The sequence below is a fragment of the Myotis davidii genome, unplaced genomic scaffold (assembly GCF_000327345.1).
Source record: "Myotis davidii unplaced genomic scaffold, ASM32734v1 scaffold1377, whole genome shotgun sequence".
Lineage (NCBI taxonomy): Eukaryota > Metazoa > Chordata > Mammalia > Chiroptera > Vespertilionidae > Myotis > Myotis davidii.
Genome location: NW_006288854.1, coordinates 518,264 through 539,767, shown reverse-complemented (window position 1 = coordinate 539,767; position 21,504 = coordinate 518,264). Strand labels below are relative to the sequence as shown.

Below are 21,504 nucleotides of genomic sequence, written 5' to 3'. Positions count from 1 at the left end.
TAGAGGGAATGGAAGGCAAAAGGGAGGAGATGGAGAGAAACATCAATGTGAGAGAGAGACATCCTTGGTTGCCTCCCACACTCGCCTTGACTAGGGCTGGGAATGGAGCCTGTAGCTGAGCTATGTTCCCTTGACTGGATTTGAACCTGGGACCCTTCAGTTCATGGGCTGATGCTCTAATTACTGAGCCAAACTGGCTAGGGCAACTTTTGACACTTTTAAACATAAAGGAATTATTCCCAAATTAAAATTGTTCCTGATAATATTACTTTGTTTTCTCTTTTGGGAAGTTACAGTAGACAGTCCTTGTACTGCACAGGTAGAGTCCAGCTGACATTAGGTTTCAATCACCGAAAAGATAAATTCAGGCCCCACATTGTATTAACTAGAAATTTATTTTTAAATATTTTCTTTAAAAAGAATGCAGTTACTGGAGACTTTTGATATTTGTGCCTTTTATTCTCTTTCCCAATGGTTTCTGACTATAAGGCAGTGAAGGCAGGGTGACCCTGTGTACATTGGAAAATGATATTACAAAAAGGTGATTCTATGAACCGTCATTTGGATCCCAAGTACTTTTAGGGGGGATTTTTGGATAATTGTTAAATCTTTTGCAAAAATGCTACCTCTTGTGTAGAATGGTCAGGATTTAATATTGCGATACCATATTCTGAATAAACTACCTACCGTATTCTGAATAAACTACATATGTCTTGAAGCTCTATGTCTATTTGGTATAATTTAATGCTACTTCCCTGATCTTTCTGCTGTCTACAGAGCCAGAGCCCAGAGGTGGAGCAGTTAGGGAGGGTTGTGGAACTGGACAGTGACATGGTAGATATCACCCAGGAGCCAGTTTTGGATTCCATGTTAGAAGAGAGCGTGCCTGAGGATCAGGAGCCTGTGTCCGCCTCAACACACATTGCATCTTCACTGGGAATTAATCCACATGTCTTACAGGTGAACTCCTAACCCACCCCTACTACAACAGGAAGCCAAACTAATATTTATTTCCCTTGCATAGCATCAGATGTCTTCATTTAAGAGCATTGAGTGCTCACTGGAATAAAAAAAACATGGCCCATGTTTGAGCCTTATTTTCCCATTCGGGGAGGAAAGGCTGGGTTGAGATCAGAAGGCCTGGACTCTAATCCTAGTTTTAGAAATATTAGTATATGACTTTAGGCAAGTCACTTAATAACTATGAGCACTAGTTTTTCTATATAAAATATTACTTTACTTACTTCAAAGTAGTTTTGAGGCTCTTGAAAGTGTTCCACAAAAGCTAAAAGTTCAAAACAAAACTACTAGATGCAGATTTCTTTAAGCTCTGTCTCAGTTCCCCCTGCCCATGTCTTTTGGCCTGTTAGGAGGTCAGCCTTTGGTTTCTGTTTGGCTTTGACATCATTCATTTAACAAACGAGCCAGTGATTGCTGTACGCCAGGCCCTGGTAAGACCGTAAATACAAAGGAAGAGGAGTATTAATAACTTCTACCCTTCAGGGACATACATACAAGTGTAATTGAGTCAGTTATACAAATGTTATTTCTGCTCTGGCACACCTTGAGGCAGAGCGATTTATTGGTTGTTAACTGCATTTTTCTTTTATGGCCTTTGGATTTGGGGGAGCATATTCATTCTATAGATATTGCCTTTTTAGATCATGAAAGCATCACTGCTTGCTGATGAAGAAGATGCAGATATGGTCCTGGATCAACGCTTCAGCCGCCTTCCTTCTAAAGCAGATACTTCTCAAGAAATCTGTTCTCCCAGACTCCCCATTTCAGCATCCCACTCATCAAAATCCCGTTCATTAGGTACTGTAAAAGATGCTATTTTATAAGAACACCATAAAGTCTTGTTTTTCATGTATCTTCTAATCAAGTCAACTTCTCTAGCAAAAACCTCCTAATGGCTATGACCAGGATGCCAAGAGGAAATGTACTCATACATATCTGTTAGGTGAAGCCAGTTTTTAAAAACCATGATTTGCTTTATTGGTGCCAACAGAAAAGTTATATGGAGAAAAAAGCATTTTTGTTTTGTTTAGATTTATGTTTTCATTGGCTTATGAGTATGAATCAGGTAATCTTAAATTTTCTAATTTCTATCAGGCCTTTGAGGAAATAGCAAGTTGTCCTGCACTATACTTATTTTGCAGTTCTGACACTATATCCTTATTGCCTTTTAAGGGCAAATGTTGCTTCTCATAATGCACAAAACTTGTCAGATTCTTACTTTTCTCTAAACCCTGCCAGACTCTCAGGGAAGTCATTACATATTTTTAAAACTTTCCCTGTTGCCGAAACCGGTTTGGCTCAGTGGAGAGAGCGTCGGCCTGCGGACTGAAAGGTCCCAGGTTCGGTTCCGGTCAAGGGCATGTACCTGGGTTGCGGGCACATCCCCAGTGGGAGATGTGCAGGAGGCAGCTGATCGATGTTTCTCTTTCATCGATGTTTCTAACTCTCTATCTCTCTTCCTCTCTGTAAAAAATCAATAAAATATATTAAAAAAAAAAAAAACTTTCCCTGTTCTAGTGGGCTTGTATCTATGTGTGTGAAATAAGAGATGGAGTACTGTTGTCAACAAAGGACATAGCAAATGTAATGTCAAAATATTGAAAAGCAGAGGAACTACCAGGAAGAGATTTGTTTATGTTGTCTTAAAAATTAAACGTTTATTTTTCAATTCTTTGAGTGCCTTAATACATTAAATTTCCTTCTTTAATACTTGAACTATTAAAGCATCAGTTAAACATTTACAAATCTTCTTCATGATGGCACTACATAAAAAGCTCATATTTCAATAACTGATTCCTTGCTTTAGACAGGAACCATATAAAAATTCAAAAGCAGGCAATAGTAACAAGAACTGTATTCTGAAAGGCACATGTACAATCACAATCACAAGATGCCTCAGTGGGTCTGTGTTTCCTTAAAGTCTAGCATTGAGCATTACAGTGGTAGGACTTTGAATTTTGATCGTACTAGCTAAGCTTTTCATATTGACTAAGAAACCATTATATTTGGCATTCTGATAAAGAGCGTGAGCATTGGTGTCATCTTTCAGCCCTGCCAGGTTTGTAGCTTTGTGGATTTGGATTTGGGCCCAGTTTTTTTACTTGTAAAATGAAGATAATGATATTCCTCATTCAGTGAAGTTATTGAAAGATGAAATGAAACAATGTATACAAATGCTTATGCAGAGTCTGCTACAGATAAGTGCTAGATAATCTTTTTAAATAGTAGTTGTTGTATTTATTATTAATGTTGCTATTGTTGATAACATGAGAATTTCTACCTTGATTTTCTGGTTGGAAGAGTAAGTTCTACAGTATCTGGTTTAACCTGCTTCTGGTTTTCTATATCTGATTTAGTTAGTTTGGTAAAACTATAATTTCAAACTCACTGATTATTGTTGTTCAAGAAGTATTTTCTAATAGCCTTTACCCCCCCCTCCCCTTATTTTAGTTGGTGGGTTACTACAATCAAAATTTACAAGTGGAGTTCTTTTTTCACCAAGTGCCTCTGTGCAAGAATGTCGCACTCCCAGAACATCATCGTTGATGAATATCCCATCCACATCTGCTTGGTCTGTCCCTCCACCCCTGACCTCTGTGTTTACAGTACCCAGCCCTGTCCCTGAGGTCCAGTTGAAAACAGTAGGAACTCGCAGACAACCAGGCCTGGTCGCTCTTGAAAAGTCTGTTACCTATGGCAGGGGGAAACTTTTGATGGACATGGCCTTATTTATGGGACGCTCATTTAGGGTTGGTTGGGGACCCAACTGGACTCTTGCTAATACTGGAGAACAGCTGAGTGGCTCTCATGAACTGGAAAATCATCAGACTGCTGACTCTGTGGAATATGGATTCCTGCCTAACCCAGTCGCTGTTAAATCGTGAGTCACATTTCCTTATTCTCTTTGAGAAAGGCAACATGGTAGGTGAGAAAAAACTTTTTATCATAAGGAAATCTTTCTAGATATATTATATTCTTGGCACAATTTTAGATAGCAGAAGATATTTATCTACAGTAATAAAAGAGAAACATGCAAAATAACCATCACTCCACTATACCCACCAGCCATTCAGGAGCGGGCATGCAAATTAACCCAACTAATATGGCAATGGCCATGGAGCTGGAGCAGCAGGAGGCTTGGGGTGCCCCCGGCAATGGAGGAAGCCAAGCTTCCCGCCTGCCCTGGCCAGCCCTGAGCTCCGCTCAAGGCTACAAAGTTTCAATTATAGAAGATAAATAAATCCCAGATACCTGCTTCCAGCCCACCCTGGCCTCTGCTCAAGGACGCGCTGAAAAAAAAAAGAAAAAAAGAGGCTGGGAGCTTGAGTCGCCGCGGGGGTGTGGCTAGCCTGAAAATGGCCCTCAGCCCCTCACCCAGGCTGGCCAGGCACCCCAGCGGAACCTGCACCCTGATCCAGGACACCCTTCGGGGCAAACCAGCCGGCCCCCACCTGTGCACCAGGCCTCTATCTATACTAATAAAAGGGTAATATGCTAATTGGACTGGGAGACCTTCCAGGAGACCTTCCAGATGTTCTTCTGGACAAAGCCATGGTGGCAGGGCCGAGATAGAAGTGGTTAGAGGCCAAGAGGGGTGTGGGTGATTGGGCCAGGATGGGACAGCAGTTGTGGGTGATGAGGCTGATGGAGGGCGGGACCATTGGCGGTAAGCAGACCAGCAGTGGGGCCAGTTGGGGCAAGCAGGTCATCAGTGGGTGTCAGAGGTAGTCAGGACAGCGGTGCGGGGGCAGGGGGGAGGCAATTTGGAGTGAGCAGGCCAGCAGGAGCAGTTGGGGGTGATCAGGCTGATGGGGGGCAGGGCCATTGGCGGTAAGCAGACCAGCAATTTAGTCTAAGAATCTATACTAAAAAAAGGGTAATATGCTAATTAGACCAGGAGACTGGCCAGGGAGGGCAGTTGGGGGCCATCAGGCCAGCAAGGGAGTGCAGTTTGGGGTAATCAAGCTGGCGGGGAGGGGTGGTTAAGGGCAATCAGGCAGGCAGGCAGATGAGTGGTTAGGAGCCAGCAGTCCTGGATTGTGAGAGGGATGTCCGACTGCCGGTTTAGGCCCAATCCCTGTAAACTGGCAGTAGGACATCCTTTGAGGGGTCCCAGATTGGAGAGGGTGCAGGCCAGGATGAGGGACACCCGCCCCCGTGCAAGAATTTTGTGCACCGGGCCAATAGTATAATTAAAAACTGAAATGATTAGTAAGATAACTCCATTTGTACCATCAAGGTACAGGTAATATCTAGTGGTTAAACTTTTGTTAGAAAAGTAACAGACCCAAAGCTAATGCTGCAGCATTCCTTGGGTTTCATCCTTTTTATTACATTAGTCATTTTATTTATTTTCTCACTTAAGATACCATTTCTTCATATATATGGTATATGCTCAGCTAAACACATCCTGTATCTTAGACCTGATAAAAAGAACATATGAATTGTGGGTAATCCACACATAAGTATTTGGAAATAAGGTGACAGTTAATAACTATATATGTTATATATTTCTACACAATCCCCACTAATAATTTTTACATATTTGTGCTTATAGTTGTATATATTTTATATTATGCCGTACAGATTACAAGTATAGTTTCCTGGTAGTTATTAGACAGTATGTATACAGGTGTCTTGTGTAAAATATATAATAGTTTCCTATTTACTTTTTGTAATTATAACAAATTGCTATATCTTTACAGATTAAGTGGCTGTGATCACCTATTATTCATAGACTAGAGGTCCAGTGCATGAGATTTGTGCACTGGTAGGGTCCCTAGTGGCTGCCAGCTGCCTACTGGGTACTCCCTTCTCCCGGCCAGCCCCACCCTCTGTCGAATTCCCGGACAACTTCCCGACAAAGGGACAATTTTTTGTTTAATATAGTTTATTGATTTTTTTACAGAGAGGAAGGGAGAGAGATAGAGAGTTAGAAACATCGATGAGAGAGAAACATCGATCAGCTGCCTCCTGCACATCTCCCACAGGGGATGTGCCCGCAACCCAGGTACATGCCCTTGACCGGAATTGAACCTGGGACCTTTCAGTCCGCAGGCCGACGCTCTATCCACTGAGCCAAACCGGTTTCGGCGTAGGATTTTAAAGTTGACTTTGAAGAAATAAACAACAGCATCTTTTGAAACTCATAGTTAGGAATGTTAATCCTAAACTTGCGTTATGCATGGTGTTTTGATATTTTGGTGGTTGTTAATAACAATCTTAAAAATTGAATCAAGTCCAGATTGACTATATGCTTATCTTAATTTGGAGTCTTTTGATACCTTATGAAGTATAATCTGAGAAATGGGTATCACACAATTTTTGGCCCTTGGATTTTATAGTGTCTAGATATATGCTGAAGTGGGTTCCAAGTCTAACTGATTCCTATGAAATCATATTCTGCATTCTATTTGTAATCATAAAAAGAAGCCATTTTGGTTGTAGGAAAATTCTAGCATCTGTCTTATCTTTATTTTCTATCTTGTTTATCATTTGCCCTTGTAGCCTAAATGAGTCCCCATTCAAAGTTCATTTGGAAAAACTCAGTTTCAGAAAAAAGAAGCTGGATGAAGACCTGCAATTATACCAGATACCTCTGGAGCTCAAATTAAAACATAGCACTGTCCATGTGGATGAGCTGTGTCCTCTCATTGTTCCCAATCCAGGAGTTGCTGTCATTCATGACTATGCAGATTGGGTTAAGGAAGCATCGGGAGATTTATTGGAAGCACAAAGTAAGTATGGACTAGGCTTCTGTTTGATATCCCAGGAACAGGGGTGGAATATGTGTACATAGGAGGATAAATTTCAATGTGCCAATGTAGTAAGTAGGTGGATGCCTGAGCACTTGTACAGTTGAATTGGATGAGCAAAATCCCAAGCAAGGAAAAATTATACCATTGTTTACAATTATTCTTATGTTCATTAATATATAAGTTTTTGTTCAAAGGAACTGTAGCCAGTCAAATCTGGATTTATGAAATTGCATTCCTTTCCCCATGCAGAGAACATGGGGAGAGAGAGATTTGTTCCCTCTTACCTTTCTAAATTTTATCCATTCTTCCATGTCCGGCTCAAGTCCTGCTTGGTCTTCCCAACCATTTTTGTGTTTTTAGCTCCCTTCCTGACCTCTCTCTATAACTATTGTGACCATGTTTTTCCGAACCAATACTTTGATAAAGGTCTTTTTTTAGTTTGGGAACGTGCTATTTCAAATAACAGAAAAATCATAATTACATGTTTCACAGTATTTCATAACATCACCTTTATTGAAAAATGGAGATTATTTTAGAATGTTCCATACCACACATTTAGGAATTCTATTCAGTTCTTTGTGTTTGCTTCGGTAGTCTTCTTTTCAAACATGTGAGTCATCTTCCTAACACATACTTGTAAACTGTTTCCTTTTTGTTTTCCTTCTTAAGGGGCAATATACATAGTGGTTAAGAGTAGAGAGTTAGACGCATTACTTGGGTTTGAATCCTGGCTCTGCTACATACTGCCCGTAACATTGAGCAAGTCACTTAGCACTCTAGCTCACTTCCTAATCTGTAAAATGAAGATAATAACTACTACCAGTATATAGTCACATTGTATACTGAATGGGGGAAAAATAGGTTTACAGTTCATATGTAAAATAATACAATAAATAATAATGCAAGAATAAACTATTTTGCATACTCACAACTGTACACCTGTATATTAGAGCTGGCTTACTCTTAAGTGCTTTGAATACCATCATTTAAACTCACTAAATGTTAAACTGTGCCTATCGCAGGAGAGAATAAGCCCTCATAAGTTTTTAGAGCACTTTATAGTTTTTAAAGCATTTTGTAAACAGAATTTGATCAAATCAAATTATTTTTTTCCCCTTACCATTTGAGATTATTTTAGCCATAGTTAGGCTGGAGAAAATTGTTTAAAGGAGCATCAAGTTACATTTGTTGTGTAAGTAACCACAGGAACATAGAGTGAGCAAGTAGTTACACCACACACTTCTCGACCTTATAAGACACAGCTGAGTGAGGTAGAGACAGATTCAGGGAAATCAGCTTTAGTGGTTGGGGTAGTTATCTATGCATTTTTACACCACAATTAGAGTGATGCCCCCTCTGTAGTTACTGTAAGGCTTTGTGTCATAGCATTGATTTCCTGTCTCTTCCTTAGTTGTGAAGCAGTGGAGCCTAACATGGACATTATGTGAAGCTCTATGGGGCCACCTGAAGGAGCTTGACAGCCAGCTGGATGAACCCAGTGAATACATTCAGATTCTGGAGCGAAGAAGAGCTTTCTCTCGCTGGCTATCCCAGACTGCTGCACCTCAAATTGAGGAGGAGGTCTCCTTAACCCGGAAAGACAACCCTGTAGAGGCTGTTTTTAGCTATCTCACGGGCAAGAGGATCAGTGAGGCTTGCTCTCTGGCCCAGCAATCAGGTGAGCATATGGTCCTCTGTACCTCTGCCTACTTCCCACTCACTGTCCCTACCCCTTAATTATGGTTTTGCTTTTGTCTTCTATCCTGAGTATTAAGTATAGACTTCCCAGGAAGATTGCTAGTTCCTCCAGAATAGGGACTGTGTCTTCTAACCATTAAATTTACTTAAAGTATTTGAATTTTATATGTTATGTATGCACTTGTAATAAAACTAGAAAATGCAGATAAGCAAGAATTTCTATAAATCTATAAAGATTATCAATCATTAAAGAGATAAAGTTATGCTCACCAGCACACTTAGTGTAATGAAAGAGGATCTTAAGGAGTCAGAAGTCAGATCCTTCGATTTATTCACAAACTATTTTTTCCCCTTATCCTAGGATTAAATTTTTGCTTTACTACCTCTGCTTTCAATCATTGATAGAACTAAACAGAAAATCAGGTGTATAGAGTACTTAAACACTGTCAACCAGTGTTCCCTGTTAAATTAAAAAACAAGAATCAATAACCTAAGCTTTTACCTTAATAAACGAGCAAAAGTTAAACCTAAGGGTAGAAGAAGGGAGGAAATAATAAAGATCAGAACAGAAATTAGTGAAAATGAAAACATAAAAACAGTAGAGAAATCAATAAAACTAAAAGTTCATTTTGTTTAAATGATCAAGAAAACTACAATTTTTAAAATGTTTCTATTGATTTTAGAAAGAGAAACATTGATCAGCTGCCTCCTGCACACCCCTTACTGGGGACTGAGCCTGAAACTTCAGGCATGTGCCCTGGCCATGAATGGAACCAAAGACCTCTGGTGCGTGGCATGACGCTTACACCAGCCAGGGCAAAAGTTACTCTTGTTTGTTTGTGTATTTATTTATTTATTTATTTGTATTGCTTTCAGAGAGATAGAAACATCAGTGATGGGAGAGAATCATTGATTGGCTGCCTCCTGCAGCCCCACATTGGGGATTGAGCCCACAACCCGGGCATGTGCACTGACCAGGAATCGAACCATGACCTCTTGGTTCCTAGGTCAATGCTCAACCACTGAGCTACACCAGTGGGCAAAAGTTAAAAATTTTTACACTGACGACAAGAAAAGGAAAGACACAAATTGCCAAAGACAGAAGTGAAAGAATGAATATCATTACTAACACTACAGAAAAGGGAATATTATGAGAAAATCTATGTAAACAAATTCAACTACTTAGATAAAAATGACAAATTTATAGCAAAGTATAAAATAATCAAAATTGCCTCGCCGAAACCGGTTTGGCTTAGTGGATAGAGCATCGGCCTGCGGACTGAAGGGTTCCGGGTTCGGTTCCGGTCAAGGGCATGTACCTGGGTTGCGGGCACATCCCCGGTGGGGGATGTGCAGGAGGCAGCTGACCGATGTTCCTCCCTAATCGATGTTTCTAACTCTCTATCTCTCTCCCTTCCTCTCTGTAAAAAATCAATAAAATACATTTTTTTAAAAAAACAAACAAAACAAAAAAAACTGCCTCAACCAAAAGTTGAAAGTCTAAGTAGACCCATAACAAGAAATTGGGTTTGTAGTTTAAAATCTTCACTCAGAAAAGCCCATACCCAGCTGTCTTCACAAGTGAACTTTTATATTTATAAAGATGAATTAATACCAGTCTTCTGCAACTCTTCTAGAAAATACAGGAGGGAGCATTTTTCAACTCATCCTATGATGACATTACTAATCAAAGCAAACCGACGAAAAACTTATAGTGTGGCATTATATTTAACGTTTGAAAGACTGAGTGATTTTACCCTGATTGGGAACACCACTTCTGCACAGTAATCGTTGTTGTAGCCAGTGTATTCAAACAAGAAAAAGAAGCAAAAGTTAATACAGATTAAAAAGGAAGCGGTAGAACCCTGGACGGTTTTGCTCAGTGGTTGGAGTATCGACCCACTCACCAAAGGGTCTTGGTCTTGATTTGCCATCAAGGGTAGTACCTGGGTTGCAGGATCAATGCCTGGGTACTAGTTGGGGAGTGTGCAGTGGAAGGCAACCACTCTCTTCCTCTTCCTCTTCCCTTCCCCTGTCCCTTCTACTCTCTCTAAAAATCAGTGGAGAAAATTTCCTTGATGAGGATTAACAACAACAAATAATAATAAAGTAAGAGGTAGCAATGCCTTTATTCACAGCCAGCATGATTCTGTATATAAACACAGAAAAGGTAGTGGGACTAACCAACTAGTTCAACAAGGTCTCAGGATTCAAGGTCAATATATAAAACTCAGTTGTATTTCTATATTTCAGAAACAAAAATCTAAAAGTGAAATTTTGAAAAATCTATACATAATAGCATCTGAAAGACTAAATTACTTAAGGATTAAATGTAACAAAAGTATAAGACTATACACTGAGAGCTATATAACATTGTTGCAGAAATAAAAGATCTAAATAAATAGACAGTCCATGTTCATGGAATACATCTCAACCTCAGCACTATTGGCATTTTTAGTGGGCAATTCTTTGTTGTGGAGGCTTCCCTGGCATTGTAGGGTATTTAGCAGCATCCCTGCCCATCTACTCAAGAGTTCTCTCCCTTCTAGTTGTGACAACCAAAAATATTTTCAGATATTGCCAAATGTTCTCCGGGGGGTAAAACTGCCCAGGTTGAGAACGCTGATGGATTAGAAACCTCAGAATTGTTAAGATGTCTGTTCTCCCCAAAGTAATCTCTGTCAGGTAGGGCAAAAGTAGGTTTATAGTTGTTCATATGCAAAATAAATAATAATAATTAATAATTCAAGCATAAACTCTGTTTTTCATACTCACAGCTATAAACATACTTTTGCCCCATCCTGTATGTTTCACACAGTATCAAAATCTCCAGCAGGTCCTCATCCTTACTTGGAATTGTAAAAAATACCTCAACAGTATCAACACTTTGAAAAAATTCTATAAAGACAATGTGCTGGCATAAGGATGAACGTACAAGTCAAGGGAACAGAAATGAGAATCCAAGTATAAAATTCTTTCACTTGTGGTTAGTAAATTTTGACAAAAGTGCCAACACAATTTAAATGTTAAAGGATAGTCTTTTCAACAAATAATGCTTGGTGGTTGGATATTCACATGTAAAAACGATCCTTTCTTCACACCATACAATAAATCAACTTAAGGAAGTAATGTAGAATCCTGCCATTTGCTCAAGTATATGTTCTCATCAATGGGAAAGTCTGTGTGAAAAGTCAAGAATTGTCAGAAGCTGATTGGTTGGTTGTATGATCAGAACAAAGTAAAATGATCTCAATTATTGTATCAAGACATGCCAGTTTCTCCTCTGAATTTGACCATCTTTAGTGTGTCCTGAGATATTTACATTTGTTGGCTATTGAATCCTCTCTTTGGGGTTCTGTAGATACACAGAAATAGTCTTACTTTTTCCCTTTATTATTGTTCATCTAGAATACTAGCAACGCATGGTCAGGTGGGCTCAGCACTTACTGCATGAGTCATAGTCCAGTCATTCTTTTGTTACCTACATACATCAGAGAAACAGCTTGACCTAGCAGCACATTTCCAGATGTGTCCTGATGCATGATTTCTTTCCTCCAGGCCTCTTTAGTTTATAAAGGAAACTGTTTGATATGAGAGCCTTAGTTTCTGTGGAAGCAGTACTTAATAGTCATTTAAGTACTGACCCATATACGTAAACAAAAGGACTTGACTTTTAGGACGTTTGTACTTAGGAGACAGAGAATTTTTCTCAACTCATCATAAACCAGAATTCTACCCCTCATATTATGGCTAATTAGACTCACTGTTGTCCCAGACCTTTGTACTTAAAAATTTTTTATTAAAAGAGATTATTAGACCTGTGAGATTAAAGGACTCAACCATTCTCTTTATATCATACACACACGTTTTTCCTTTAGGTTTGAGTTTGCTATTTCTCACTGTCATTATATAGCACATTCTAGTTGGGCTTGTTAATGAATTTTGCCATCTCAGTTTTTAGATGAAGTGCCTTAACTAGGGTCACAGAATTAATGTGATAGTAGATCTTTCAGTGAACTCTGTATACTGTACAATCCTGTGTAATATAGGCTGACCTACTTTAAAGATTTTCTACCCAAGCAGAAAGTGGTGAGTTCTTGATCAATATTTCGCCACTACAGGGAAAGCAGTCACATGTGTTCAATTCTCTGTCCTGAGGGCAGGAAGAGATAAGATAATGCTCCCAAGTAATATCTCAAGTCTAAATCCTCAGTATCACTGAGCACTTCTGTTTTTCTTACAGGAGATCATCGTCTTGCCCTTCTTTTATCCCAGTTGGTGGGTAGCCAGTCTGTCCGGGAGCTGCTTACCATGCAGCTGGTAGACTGGCATCAGCTCCAGGCTGACTGCTTCATCCAGGATGAGAGATTGCGCATCTTTGCCCTGTTGGCTGGAAAACCGGTATTTTCCTCTTTTCTCATAAACTCACGTACATTTTTCAAATTCAAGATTGCTTAAGTTAAAGAGCCATCTTTGTAAATTATACATTATATGTAACCTAAGCAACTTATTTTTAGTGGAAATTTTTAATGGAAAATTATAAAAGTACAACATGTACCTAGACAAATAACTAGTTATATAGAAATAAAAAATGTTAAAATTCACCATATCTCATATCATAGTGATAAACAACATAACTAATTTGTTGTCTGTCTTTCTAGACATATTTTATATTAAAATACATGTGTGCATACTAACATGAGTGTATATTCATATAATGTCAATTATACATAACAGTTATGCAACTTTTTTTTACTTTTTGTGTATGAATACTTTTCATGTTGGGCAGCCTCATTTTTTTTTAATATGTTCTTATTGATTTCAGAGAGAGGAAGGAAGAGGGTTAGAAACATCAATAATGAGAAGCATTGATCAGCTGCCTCCTGCACATCCCCTGCTGGGGATGGAGCCTGCAATCCAAGCAGGTGCCCTGACCAGGAATTGAACTGTGATCTCCTGGTTCATGAGTTGATGCTCAACCACTGAGTCTTACTGGCCCAGTAGTCTGATTTCTTTTAATGGCCACTTCTATTCCATTTTATGGGTGATATACCATAATTATTTTTAGACAAGTCTCTGTTGCTGTCTACCTGTATGATTGCCATCTTTTTTTAAAATATATTTTTATTGATTTCAGAGAGGAAGGGAAGGGGAGAGATAGAAACATCAATGATGAGAGAGAATCATTGATCGACTGCCTCCTGCATGCCCCACACTGGGGATCAAGCCTGAAACCCGGGCATGTGCCCTGACTAGGAATTGAACCGTAACCTCCTGGTTCATAGGGTGATGCTCAACTACTGAGCCACGTGGGCTGGGCTGATTGCCATCTTTTTCAAAAATTTTTAATTGATTTTACAGAGAGGAAGGGAGAGGGATAGAGAGCGTTAGAAACATCGATGAGAGAGAAAGATCAATCAGCTGCCTCCTGCACACCCCTTACTGGGGATCGAGCCCGCAACCAAGGTACATGCCCTTGATCGGAGTCAAACCTTGCAGTCTGCAGGCCGATGCTCTGTCCACTGAGCCATACCAGTTAGGGCCTGATTGCCATCTTAAAGTTAATTTCCAAAAATGAACAATTTGGTCAGAATTTATTCACATCTTGAAGTTTTAGAAGTTGGCAACTATGCGCAATACAAAGACCTCAGTGGTTCTTTTTTTTTTTTTTTTTTTTTTTTTGACCTCAGTGGTTCTTACCCCTTCTCAGACCAGTAATTATCTAAATTCACCCCATCACCTGCCACCTAGGAACTGTATTTTATTTCTGAATTAACACTGTTATCTAGATTATTTAAAAAGCATTTGAATAAGTGAATAACTTGCAGACCTGGGCAGTAATAAGGTAAATATAATTTGTAGCTGTGAATGTGATTTTGTTACCTGCAGGTGTGGCAACTCTCAGAGCAGAAGCAAATTAATGTGTGTTCCCAGTTGGATTGGAAACGCTCCCTGGCCGTCCATCTTTGGTATTTGCTTCCACCAACAGCCTCCATTTCCAGGGCACTCAGCATGTATGAAGAAGCATTTCAGGTTTGTGTGTCTAGTAGAGCCAAGGAACAATCCTGGTAGTGCTGTTTTTGCCAGAGAAAAAACTTTCAAGTCACATTTCATAATACTTTTCCTCTGCTTTTTTTGGAAATACTATAAAGTTGGCAAGAACCTCGGAAATCTGATGAGAAGCTTTTTCCTTTTCTTCTGTCTCTGGACAGTATCTGCTTCTGTTTCATTTAATAAGATGTGTTTCCACAACTGACTTTTTTTTCCCCCCATCAAATGAGAGGGTTTTTCTTCATTCTTGATGCTGTCTTTGGGAATTCCCTGAGATATACTGCCTGACTGCGAACTTACTATAGCCCCAACTTAGGTCTAAGATTTCTTCTAAGTGTCACATTTCATATTCCTTCTTAGTCTGGAGGTTAAAATATTATTACTGTGTTTAATGACATCATTTTTTCAGTTGTTTTGTGTTTTTTTGTTTACTCCTCATTTTTCTTCTTTGATTTTATTTGTCAAGGTAAAAGAGAACACTAAAGAAACTGAGTGTAATAATAATTGTGGCAAGAAAGTGGTGGGATTAGTGAGAGCTATCTGAAGTCTTTGGCAGTCCCTTGAAGACAAGTGGAATATGTCACCAATCTAAATTAAGTTTCAAATCTTTGACACATTCCTTTAGAGCAGTGGTTCTCAACCTTCTGGCCCTTTAAATACAGTTCCTCATGTTGTGACCCAACCATAAAATTATTTTCGTTGCTACTTCATAACTGTAATATTGCTACTGTTATGAATCGTAATGTAAATATCTGATATGCAGGATGGTCTTAGGCGACCCCTGTGAAAGGGTCGTTCGACCGCCAAAGGGGTCTCGACCCACAGGTTGAGAACTGCTACTTTAGAGGGTGTCACATCATTCTTCATATGCGTGTCTTGAGTTATTGAGACATGACGGCATCTTTGAAACACACTAGCAGCTGAGGTATTGTCTTATCAAATTCTTATCTTCAGAATACCTCTGAGAGTGACAGGTATGCCTGCTCTCCACTTCCTTCATACCTGGAGGGCTCTGGCTATGTGGGAGAGGAGGAACAAGACTCACGGAGACCACTTCAAGATGTCTGCTTTCACCTTCTAAAACTCTACAGTGACAGGTAAGTCAAAGTTACACACGAGCTCTTGGGAGTCCTTTCCCTTTCATACATGACCGAACTGCCATTAGTCTGTCATAAACCACCAAAATATAACTTATAGTAGTTGAGTATAAAGATCCTTGGAACTGGACTTAGAAATCTAAAATTTATTTTAAATCAACTTTAATGAGATACACTTGGCATATACTAAAGTATGTGGTTTGACATTTTAACACAACTATCATCACAACTATAAAATCATTTTTAAAAATAGATATAGGGCTGTCCTAGCCAGGTTGCTCGTTTGAAGCATTGTCGCCTGCACTGAAAGCTTGCATGTTTGATTCCCGATCAGGGTACATACCAAGGTTGGGGGTTTGATCCCTGGTTGGGGCACTTGTAAGAAGCAACTGATCTTTGATTCTATCTCAAATCAACAAAAGCATATCCTTGAGTAACAAATAAAAAATAGATATGGAGCTGTTGAGGTTTTCTATTCTTGAGTTAGTTTTGATCATTTGTTTCTTCTAATGAATTTGTCTAATTCAAAGTCACTGAATTTATTGGCATAAAATGATAACATTTCTTTGTTAATCCTTTTTCTTTTTTTTTTTCTTTTTAATCCTCACCCGAGGATATTTTCTCATTATTTTTTTTATTTTTTTGAGAGAGAAAGAGAGAGAATGGAAGAGAGAGGGAAAGACAGAGAGAAATACCCAAATACCGATGTGAGATAAACACATCGACTGGTTGCCTCCTGCACGTGCCCTGACCAGGGCCTGGGCCGGAGAGGAGCCTGCAACCCAGGTATGTGCCCTTGACAGGAATCGAACCTGGGACCCTTCGGTCCATAGACCCACGCTCTATCCACTGAGCCAAACCGGTTACGGCTTATTATCCTTTTTAAATGTTTGTAGGATCTGTAACTATGTCTTTTTCTTTCCTGATATTAGTAATTTGGGTCTTCTCTCATTTTTCTTGATTAGTCTACCTCAATTTTTGGTTTCATTGGTTACCTCTCTTACTCATCTAGTTCAAAATGGATCATAAACTTAATGTCAAACTTAAAACAATTCTCATTGGAAGCCTGTTAAGGAATGAAAAGGCAAATTGGGAGGACATATTTGCAATTCATATATCTGGTAAAGAACTTGTATCCAGAACATAATAAAGAGCTCTCAGAACTCGATAGTAAGAAAACACAACCCAATTAAAAAATTGGGCAAAATATTTAAGCAGATGTTTCACCAAAGATTTGGATATCAAGCCATGAGAAGATGTTAAGCATCAATAGACAACAGGGACATGCAAATTGAAGCCATCATGGGATACCATTATCCACTGAAGAATGGCTAAGGATTAAAGAAACCTGTACCAATTGTCATGGATGTGGAGCAATTGGAATTTCCATACACGGCTGGTGAAAAATACAAAATAATATTGGCACTTTGGAAAACGGTTTGGCAGCTTAAACAGCTAAACATACACCTACAGACATGGTTTAGCCATTCAACTCCTAGGTATTTACCCAAGAGGAATGAAAGCATATGCCAAGTGTTGATGATAGCAGCTTTATTTATAATGGTCCAAAACTGGAAACAACCAAAATTTTCATCAACACGTGCATGAATAAAGAAATTTGGTGCATCTGTACAATGGAATACTGTTCAGCAGTAAAAAAGTATGAACTTGCCCTAACCGGTTTGGCTCAGTGGATAGAGCGTCAGCCTGTGGACTCAAAGGTCCCAGGTTCGATTCCTGTCAAGGGCATGTACCTTGGTTGCAAATAAAATACATTTTTTTAAAAAGAATGAACTTTTGATACAACATAGTGAATGAATCAGAAGACAATTTTATTTAGTTTTGAAAAAGAGGGGGGGGAAAACACCCCATATTTCAGTTTATTTTAAATTCTGAAAAATGCAAACTGATCTATAATGACCGAAAGGAGAACAGTGGCTGCCTGAGAATGGTAGTTATAGGGAGGCATAGAAGAGAAGGATTACAGAGGGGCAAAAGGGACATTTTGGCAGTTATGTGTATATTTGTTATCTTGACCTTGGTGGGAATTCCAAGCTAGTAACTTAACACGTAAACTGGTTCCCCAGCGGAAGAAAAATAAATGTCAGTGTAGGGACACTTAAAACCCAGGGGCATCTGGGTTTCTATATAAAGAATAATACCCACTGTAGACAAAATCAAAGGTAAAAATTATAAGCCATATCCAAGTCTACATACAGACTACAGCTTACTATTCATGAAGATTAGTTAGCTGTGTTTAAACAAATAGGAGAATTAGCACTTCAAGCGCTTCAGATAGAACAATTTGAAAGGTACTGAGGTATATGTTTTTTTTTGTTTTGTTATATTTTTAATATATTTTATTGATTTTTTTACCGAGAGGAATGGAAAGGGATAGTTAGAAACATCGATGATGAGAGAGAAACATCGATCAGCCGCTTCCTGCACACCCTCCACTGGGGATATGCCTGCAACCAAGGCACATGCCCTTGACCGGAATCAAACCCGGGATGCCTCAGTCCGCAGGCCGATGCTCTATCCACTGAGCCAAACCGGCCAGGGCGGTATGTTTTTTAAATGGTTAAGAAAAGTGATTGACACCATAATGAATGAATTGAAGGGTTAGAGCTGTGGAAACTCCCTATATGAAGATGGTAGAATATATAGGCCAAATAAATACCAGCAAACCTGTTAGATCATATAACCACAGAAGAGAAGGTGTGTCTCCTTTTTTTGGTGGAATTTATAATCTGGCTGAACCTAGATGCAACAGTGTCAGAAGGAGACTATGAGGCATAAATGCTTCTGCTCTCAGGTGCCTGCCTTTGTTGTCTTCTGAGTCAAAACCAGTTGACATTCGTTGCAGATGGTCTGCTTGTTGGACATGTTAACTCTAAGCACATCCTCCTTTTCAGACATTATGATCTCAACCAGCTGCTGGAGCCTCGAAGCATAACAGCAGATCCATTGGACTATCGCCTAAGCTGGCATTTGTGGGAGATGCTGCGTGCTCTTAACTATACCCATCTCTCAGAGCAGTGTGAGGGTGTGCTGCAGGCCAGTTATGCTGGCCAACTGGAAAGTGAGGGGCTCTGGGAATGGGCCATCTTTGTCCTCCTGCACATAGACAACTCAAGGTGAGTGAGAAGCCATCAAACCCCCTGGGTGCATGTTATACTGCAGGGCAGTGCCAAAGGAGTTAGTCTCTTAGTGTTGAATTCAGCAAGTAAGTGTTTAGAATGTATTTCAGGTCCAGCCTTGTGATAAACCTTAAGACCTTTCAACCCACAGCCCAGAGTGTCTGTTTTCACGTGAACAGATTAGAAATGAAACTGTCTTTGGTTGAGCTCAAATTTTATTATTTATTATAAGACCTCTCAGAAGTCTGAGAAGGGAGAAGAGATCTCTGGGAACTGCAGAGAATCTCTAGAAAGGTTCAGAGAACTTGAGAAAATTGGAATATAAAATGAGTAAGTGGATGGGGGGAGGTTGAGGGTTAATGGGGGGGATAAGGACACATTTGTAATACCTTAACTAATAATAAAAAAAAAAAAATGAGTAAGTGGAAAGGAAAGGATATGCCTGGATGGGGAAACCCCATTACCTTCGGCAGAGATGCACTTGAGTGGTGTGTTTAGAATTACAGTCGTACCTCCTTTATCTGCAGTTTTATTTTCCAAGGTTTCGGTTAACTGCAGTCAATTGGAGTACAAAAATACTAAATGGAAAATCCCAGAAATAAACAATTCATAAGTTTTAAATTGTACGCCATTCTGATTAGCATGATGAAATCTTGCACTATCCAGCATATTCATGCTGTATATGCTACCCACCTATTAGTCACTTAGTAGCTATCTTGATTATCAGATCAACTGTCTCAGTCTCGCAGTGGGTGTGTTCAAGTAACCTGTATTTTCTTACTAATGGTCCCAAAGCACAAGAGTAGTAATGGTGGCAATTTGGGTATGCCACAGAGAAGCCATAACGTGCTTCCTTTAAGTAAAAAGGTGAGTACAGTACAGTAAGATATTTTGAGAAAGAGTGAGATCACATTCACATAACTTTTATTGTAGTACTAGAGGTCCGGTGCACGAATTCGTACATGGGTGGGGGCTGATCACGGGCAGGGGCAGGGGGGTGATCAAGGCCTGGATCAAGCTGGTTGGCTGCCGCAGTGCACGTCATAGCCACTGGTCATTCTGGTTGTTCTGCCATTCCAGTCACTGGGCTTTTATATATATATAGATTATTGTTACAATTGTTCACTTTTATAATTAGTTGTTGTTGATCTCTTACTGTGCCTAATTTATAAGTTAAACTTTATCTTAGGGATGTATGTATAGGAAAAACATACCTATGTTTTTATATATAGGGTTCAGTACTATCCATCATTGCTGCCATCCGCTGGGGTTTTGGAAGTGTCTCCCTCAGATAGGGAGGGGACTACTATATGCAGAAATAGTGTTGACGGAGCTGCCTCAGTGGGTGTGATGCAGTGGGCTAGGAGGGAGGAAGGAAGGGCCCCTGCCTTTTTCTACTGGCTTTTTCCCTCCCTGGCTTTCCTTTGCCATCCACCCACTCCCAACCCTCAAGTTGGATAGTACTGCATTTACCAGTATAACCTTGCTTAGATTTATAATGCTTTGGTTCCCTTTTCTTCATGCTGTGACTTTTGGAGGGGTTTTGTTAATGGTGGCAGCATGGCAGTACAATAATAACAAAACAAGCATTTATATAGTATTTTGTTTTATATTCCTTTTAATAGGTTTATACTCTGTTGTACTTTACAAATATTAACTTATTTAATGCTCATAATAAACCTATGAGATAGACACCCTTATTTATTTTACAGACGAGCAATCGAAGGCACAGTGAGATTAAATAACCATTGCTCAGAGTCTCATATCCAGTAAATGGCAGAGGGAGGCTTCCAACTCAAAACACCCAGAGTCTGTTCTTTTAATCACTGTGCTTTGCTATCTGTAATGTTAATTGGTATGGGAAGAAGTTAGTTTTGTTGTTGTCAGACTTGCCTGAATTCTGGATCCACCATGTACTCACTTTGACCTAGGGTAAAGTACTCTCCAAGCCTCAGTTTTAATCTGTAAAATCAAAAGCATGGATGGAGTGTTTGTGTGAACTAATATAAATTCAAAGTAAACATCACTACATAAAAGAGTAAGGTCTTTTTTTTTTTTTAGTTTTATTCATTTCAAACGGGCCGAATCCAGCCCGAGGGCCGTAGTTTGCCCACGGCTGCCCTAGTTGCTGGCCGGGGCCTTCCATCATTCCGCACCGCCCCCTGATGGTCAGCGCATGTCATAGCAAGCAGTCGTACTCCCAAGGGGACAATTTGCATATTAGCCTTTTGTTATATAGGATAAGAGCAATTTCACATGGTAGAAGGCAGGCTGATTTGACAACTAATAATTCAGAGTTGGCTGTGGGGAAGCAGATCCTGTTTGCTGGGGTGGGGGGTTGAGGGGCAGTTGTGAGATTGGGAATTCTTGAAAAACCTGGGAGTTTAGAGAAGAATCATTAAATTTTGGATTGAAACTTAAATGGCTGTTCACTTTGCGCAGGCAGAAAAGGACTCTCCTCAGGGGACCTTAAGAGAAACAAATAGTGAGTTTAGCCTAAATCTAGAGGTGAAGGAGAAAATGAATTAGGAAGGCTGATGGTTTTGAGAAAGAACAACAAGGAAGTAAAAAAGAACCAGGAAGAGACTTAGAACAACTTTGCTTACTTGTACTGACCATGTGGGTGACCAAAGGGAGAAGGTTAGAAATGAACTGCAGAGCACAGCTCTGTGGAGTGTAGAATTCCCTATCCCAGTCCTGATCTATTACTAGAAAGGAAATACAGGAGCTAAGTAGGGA

At 39.6% G+C, this 21,504-nt stretch overlaps 1 protein-coding gene across 7 annotated transcripts in view; it reads left to right on the top strand.

Moving 5' to 3' along the window:
• The window catches only part of NUP98 (nucleoporin 98kDa), a 100,932-nt gene that overhangs the window by 75,564 nt on the left and 3,864 nt on the right, over positions 1-21,504 (top strand). For 5 of the 7 annotated variants that reach the window (XM_015562189.1, XM_006761044.2, XM_006761045.2 and 2 more), the window contains 9 exons: positions 778-960; positions 1,662-1,818; positions 3,472-3,901; positions 6,529-6,758; positions 8,191-8,457; positions 12,721-12,878; positions 14,367-14,510; positions 15,483-15,625; positions 18,541-18,762. In XM_015562189.1, the coding sequence (XP_015417675.1) occupies positions 778-960; positions 1,662-1,818; positions 3,472-3,901; positions 6,529-6,758; positions 8,191-8,457; positions 12,721-12,878; positions 14,367-14,510; positions 15,483-15,625; positions 18,541-18,762 (1,934 nt within the window). The remainder of the gene's footprint in view (positions 1-777; positions 961-1,661; positions 1,819-3,471; positions 3,902-6,528; positions 6,759-8,190; positions 8,458-12,720; positions 12,879-14,366; positions 14,511-15,482; positions 15,626-18,540; positions 18,763-21,504) is intronic. The other 2 variants (XM_015562191.1, XM_015562190.1) reach the window with 1 other exon arrangement.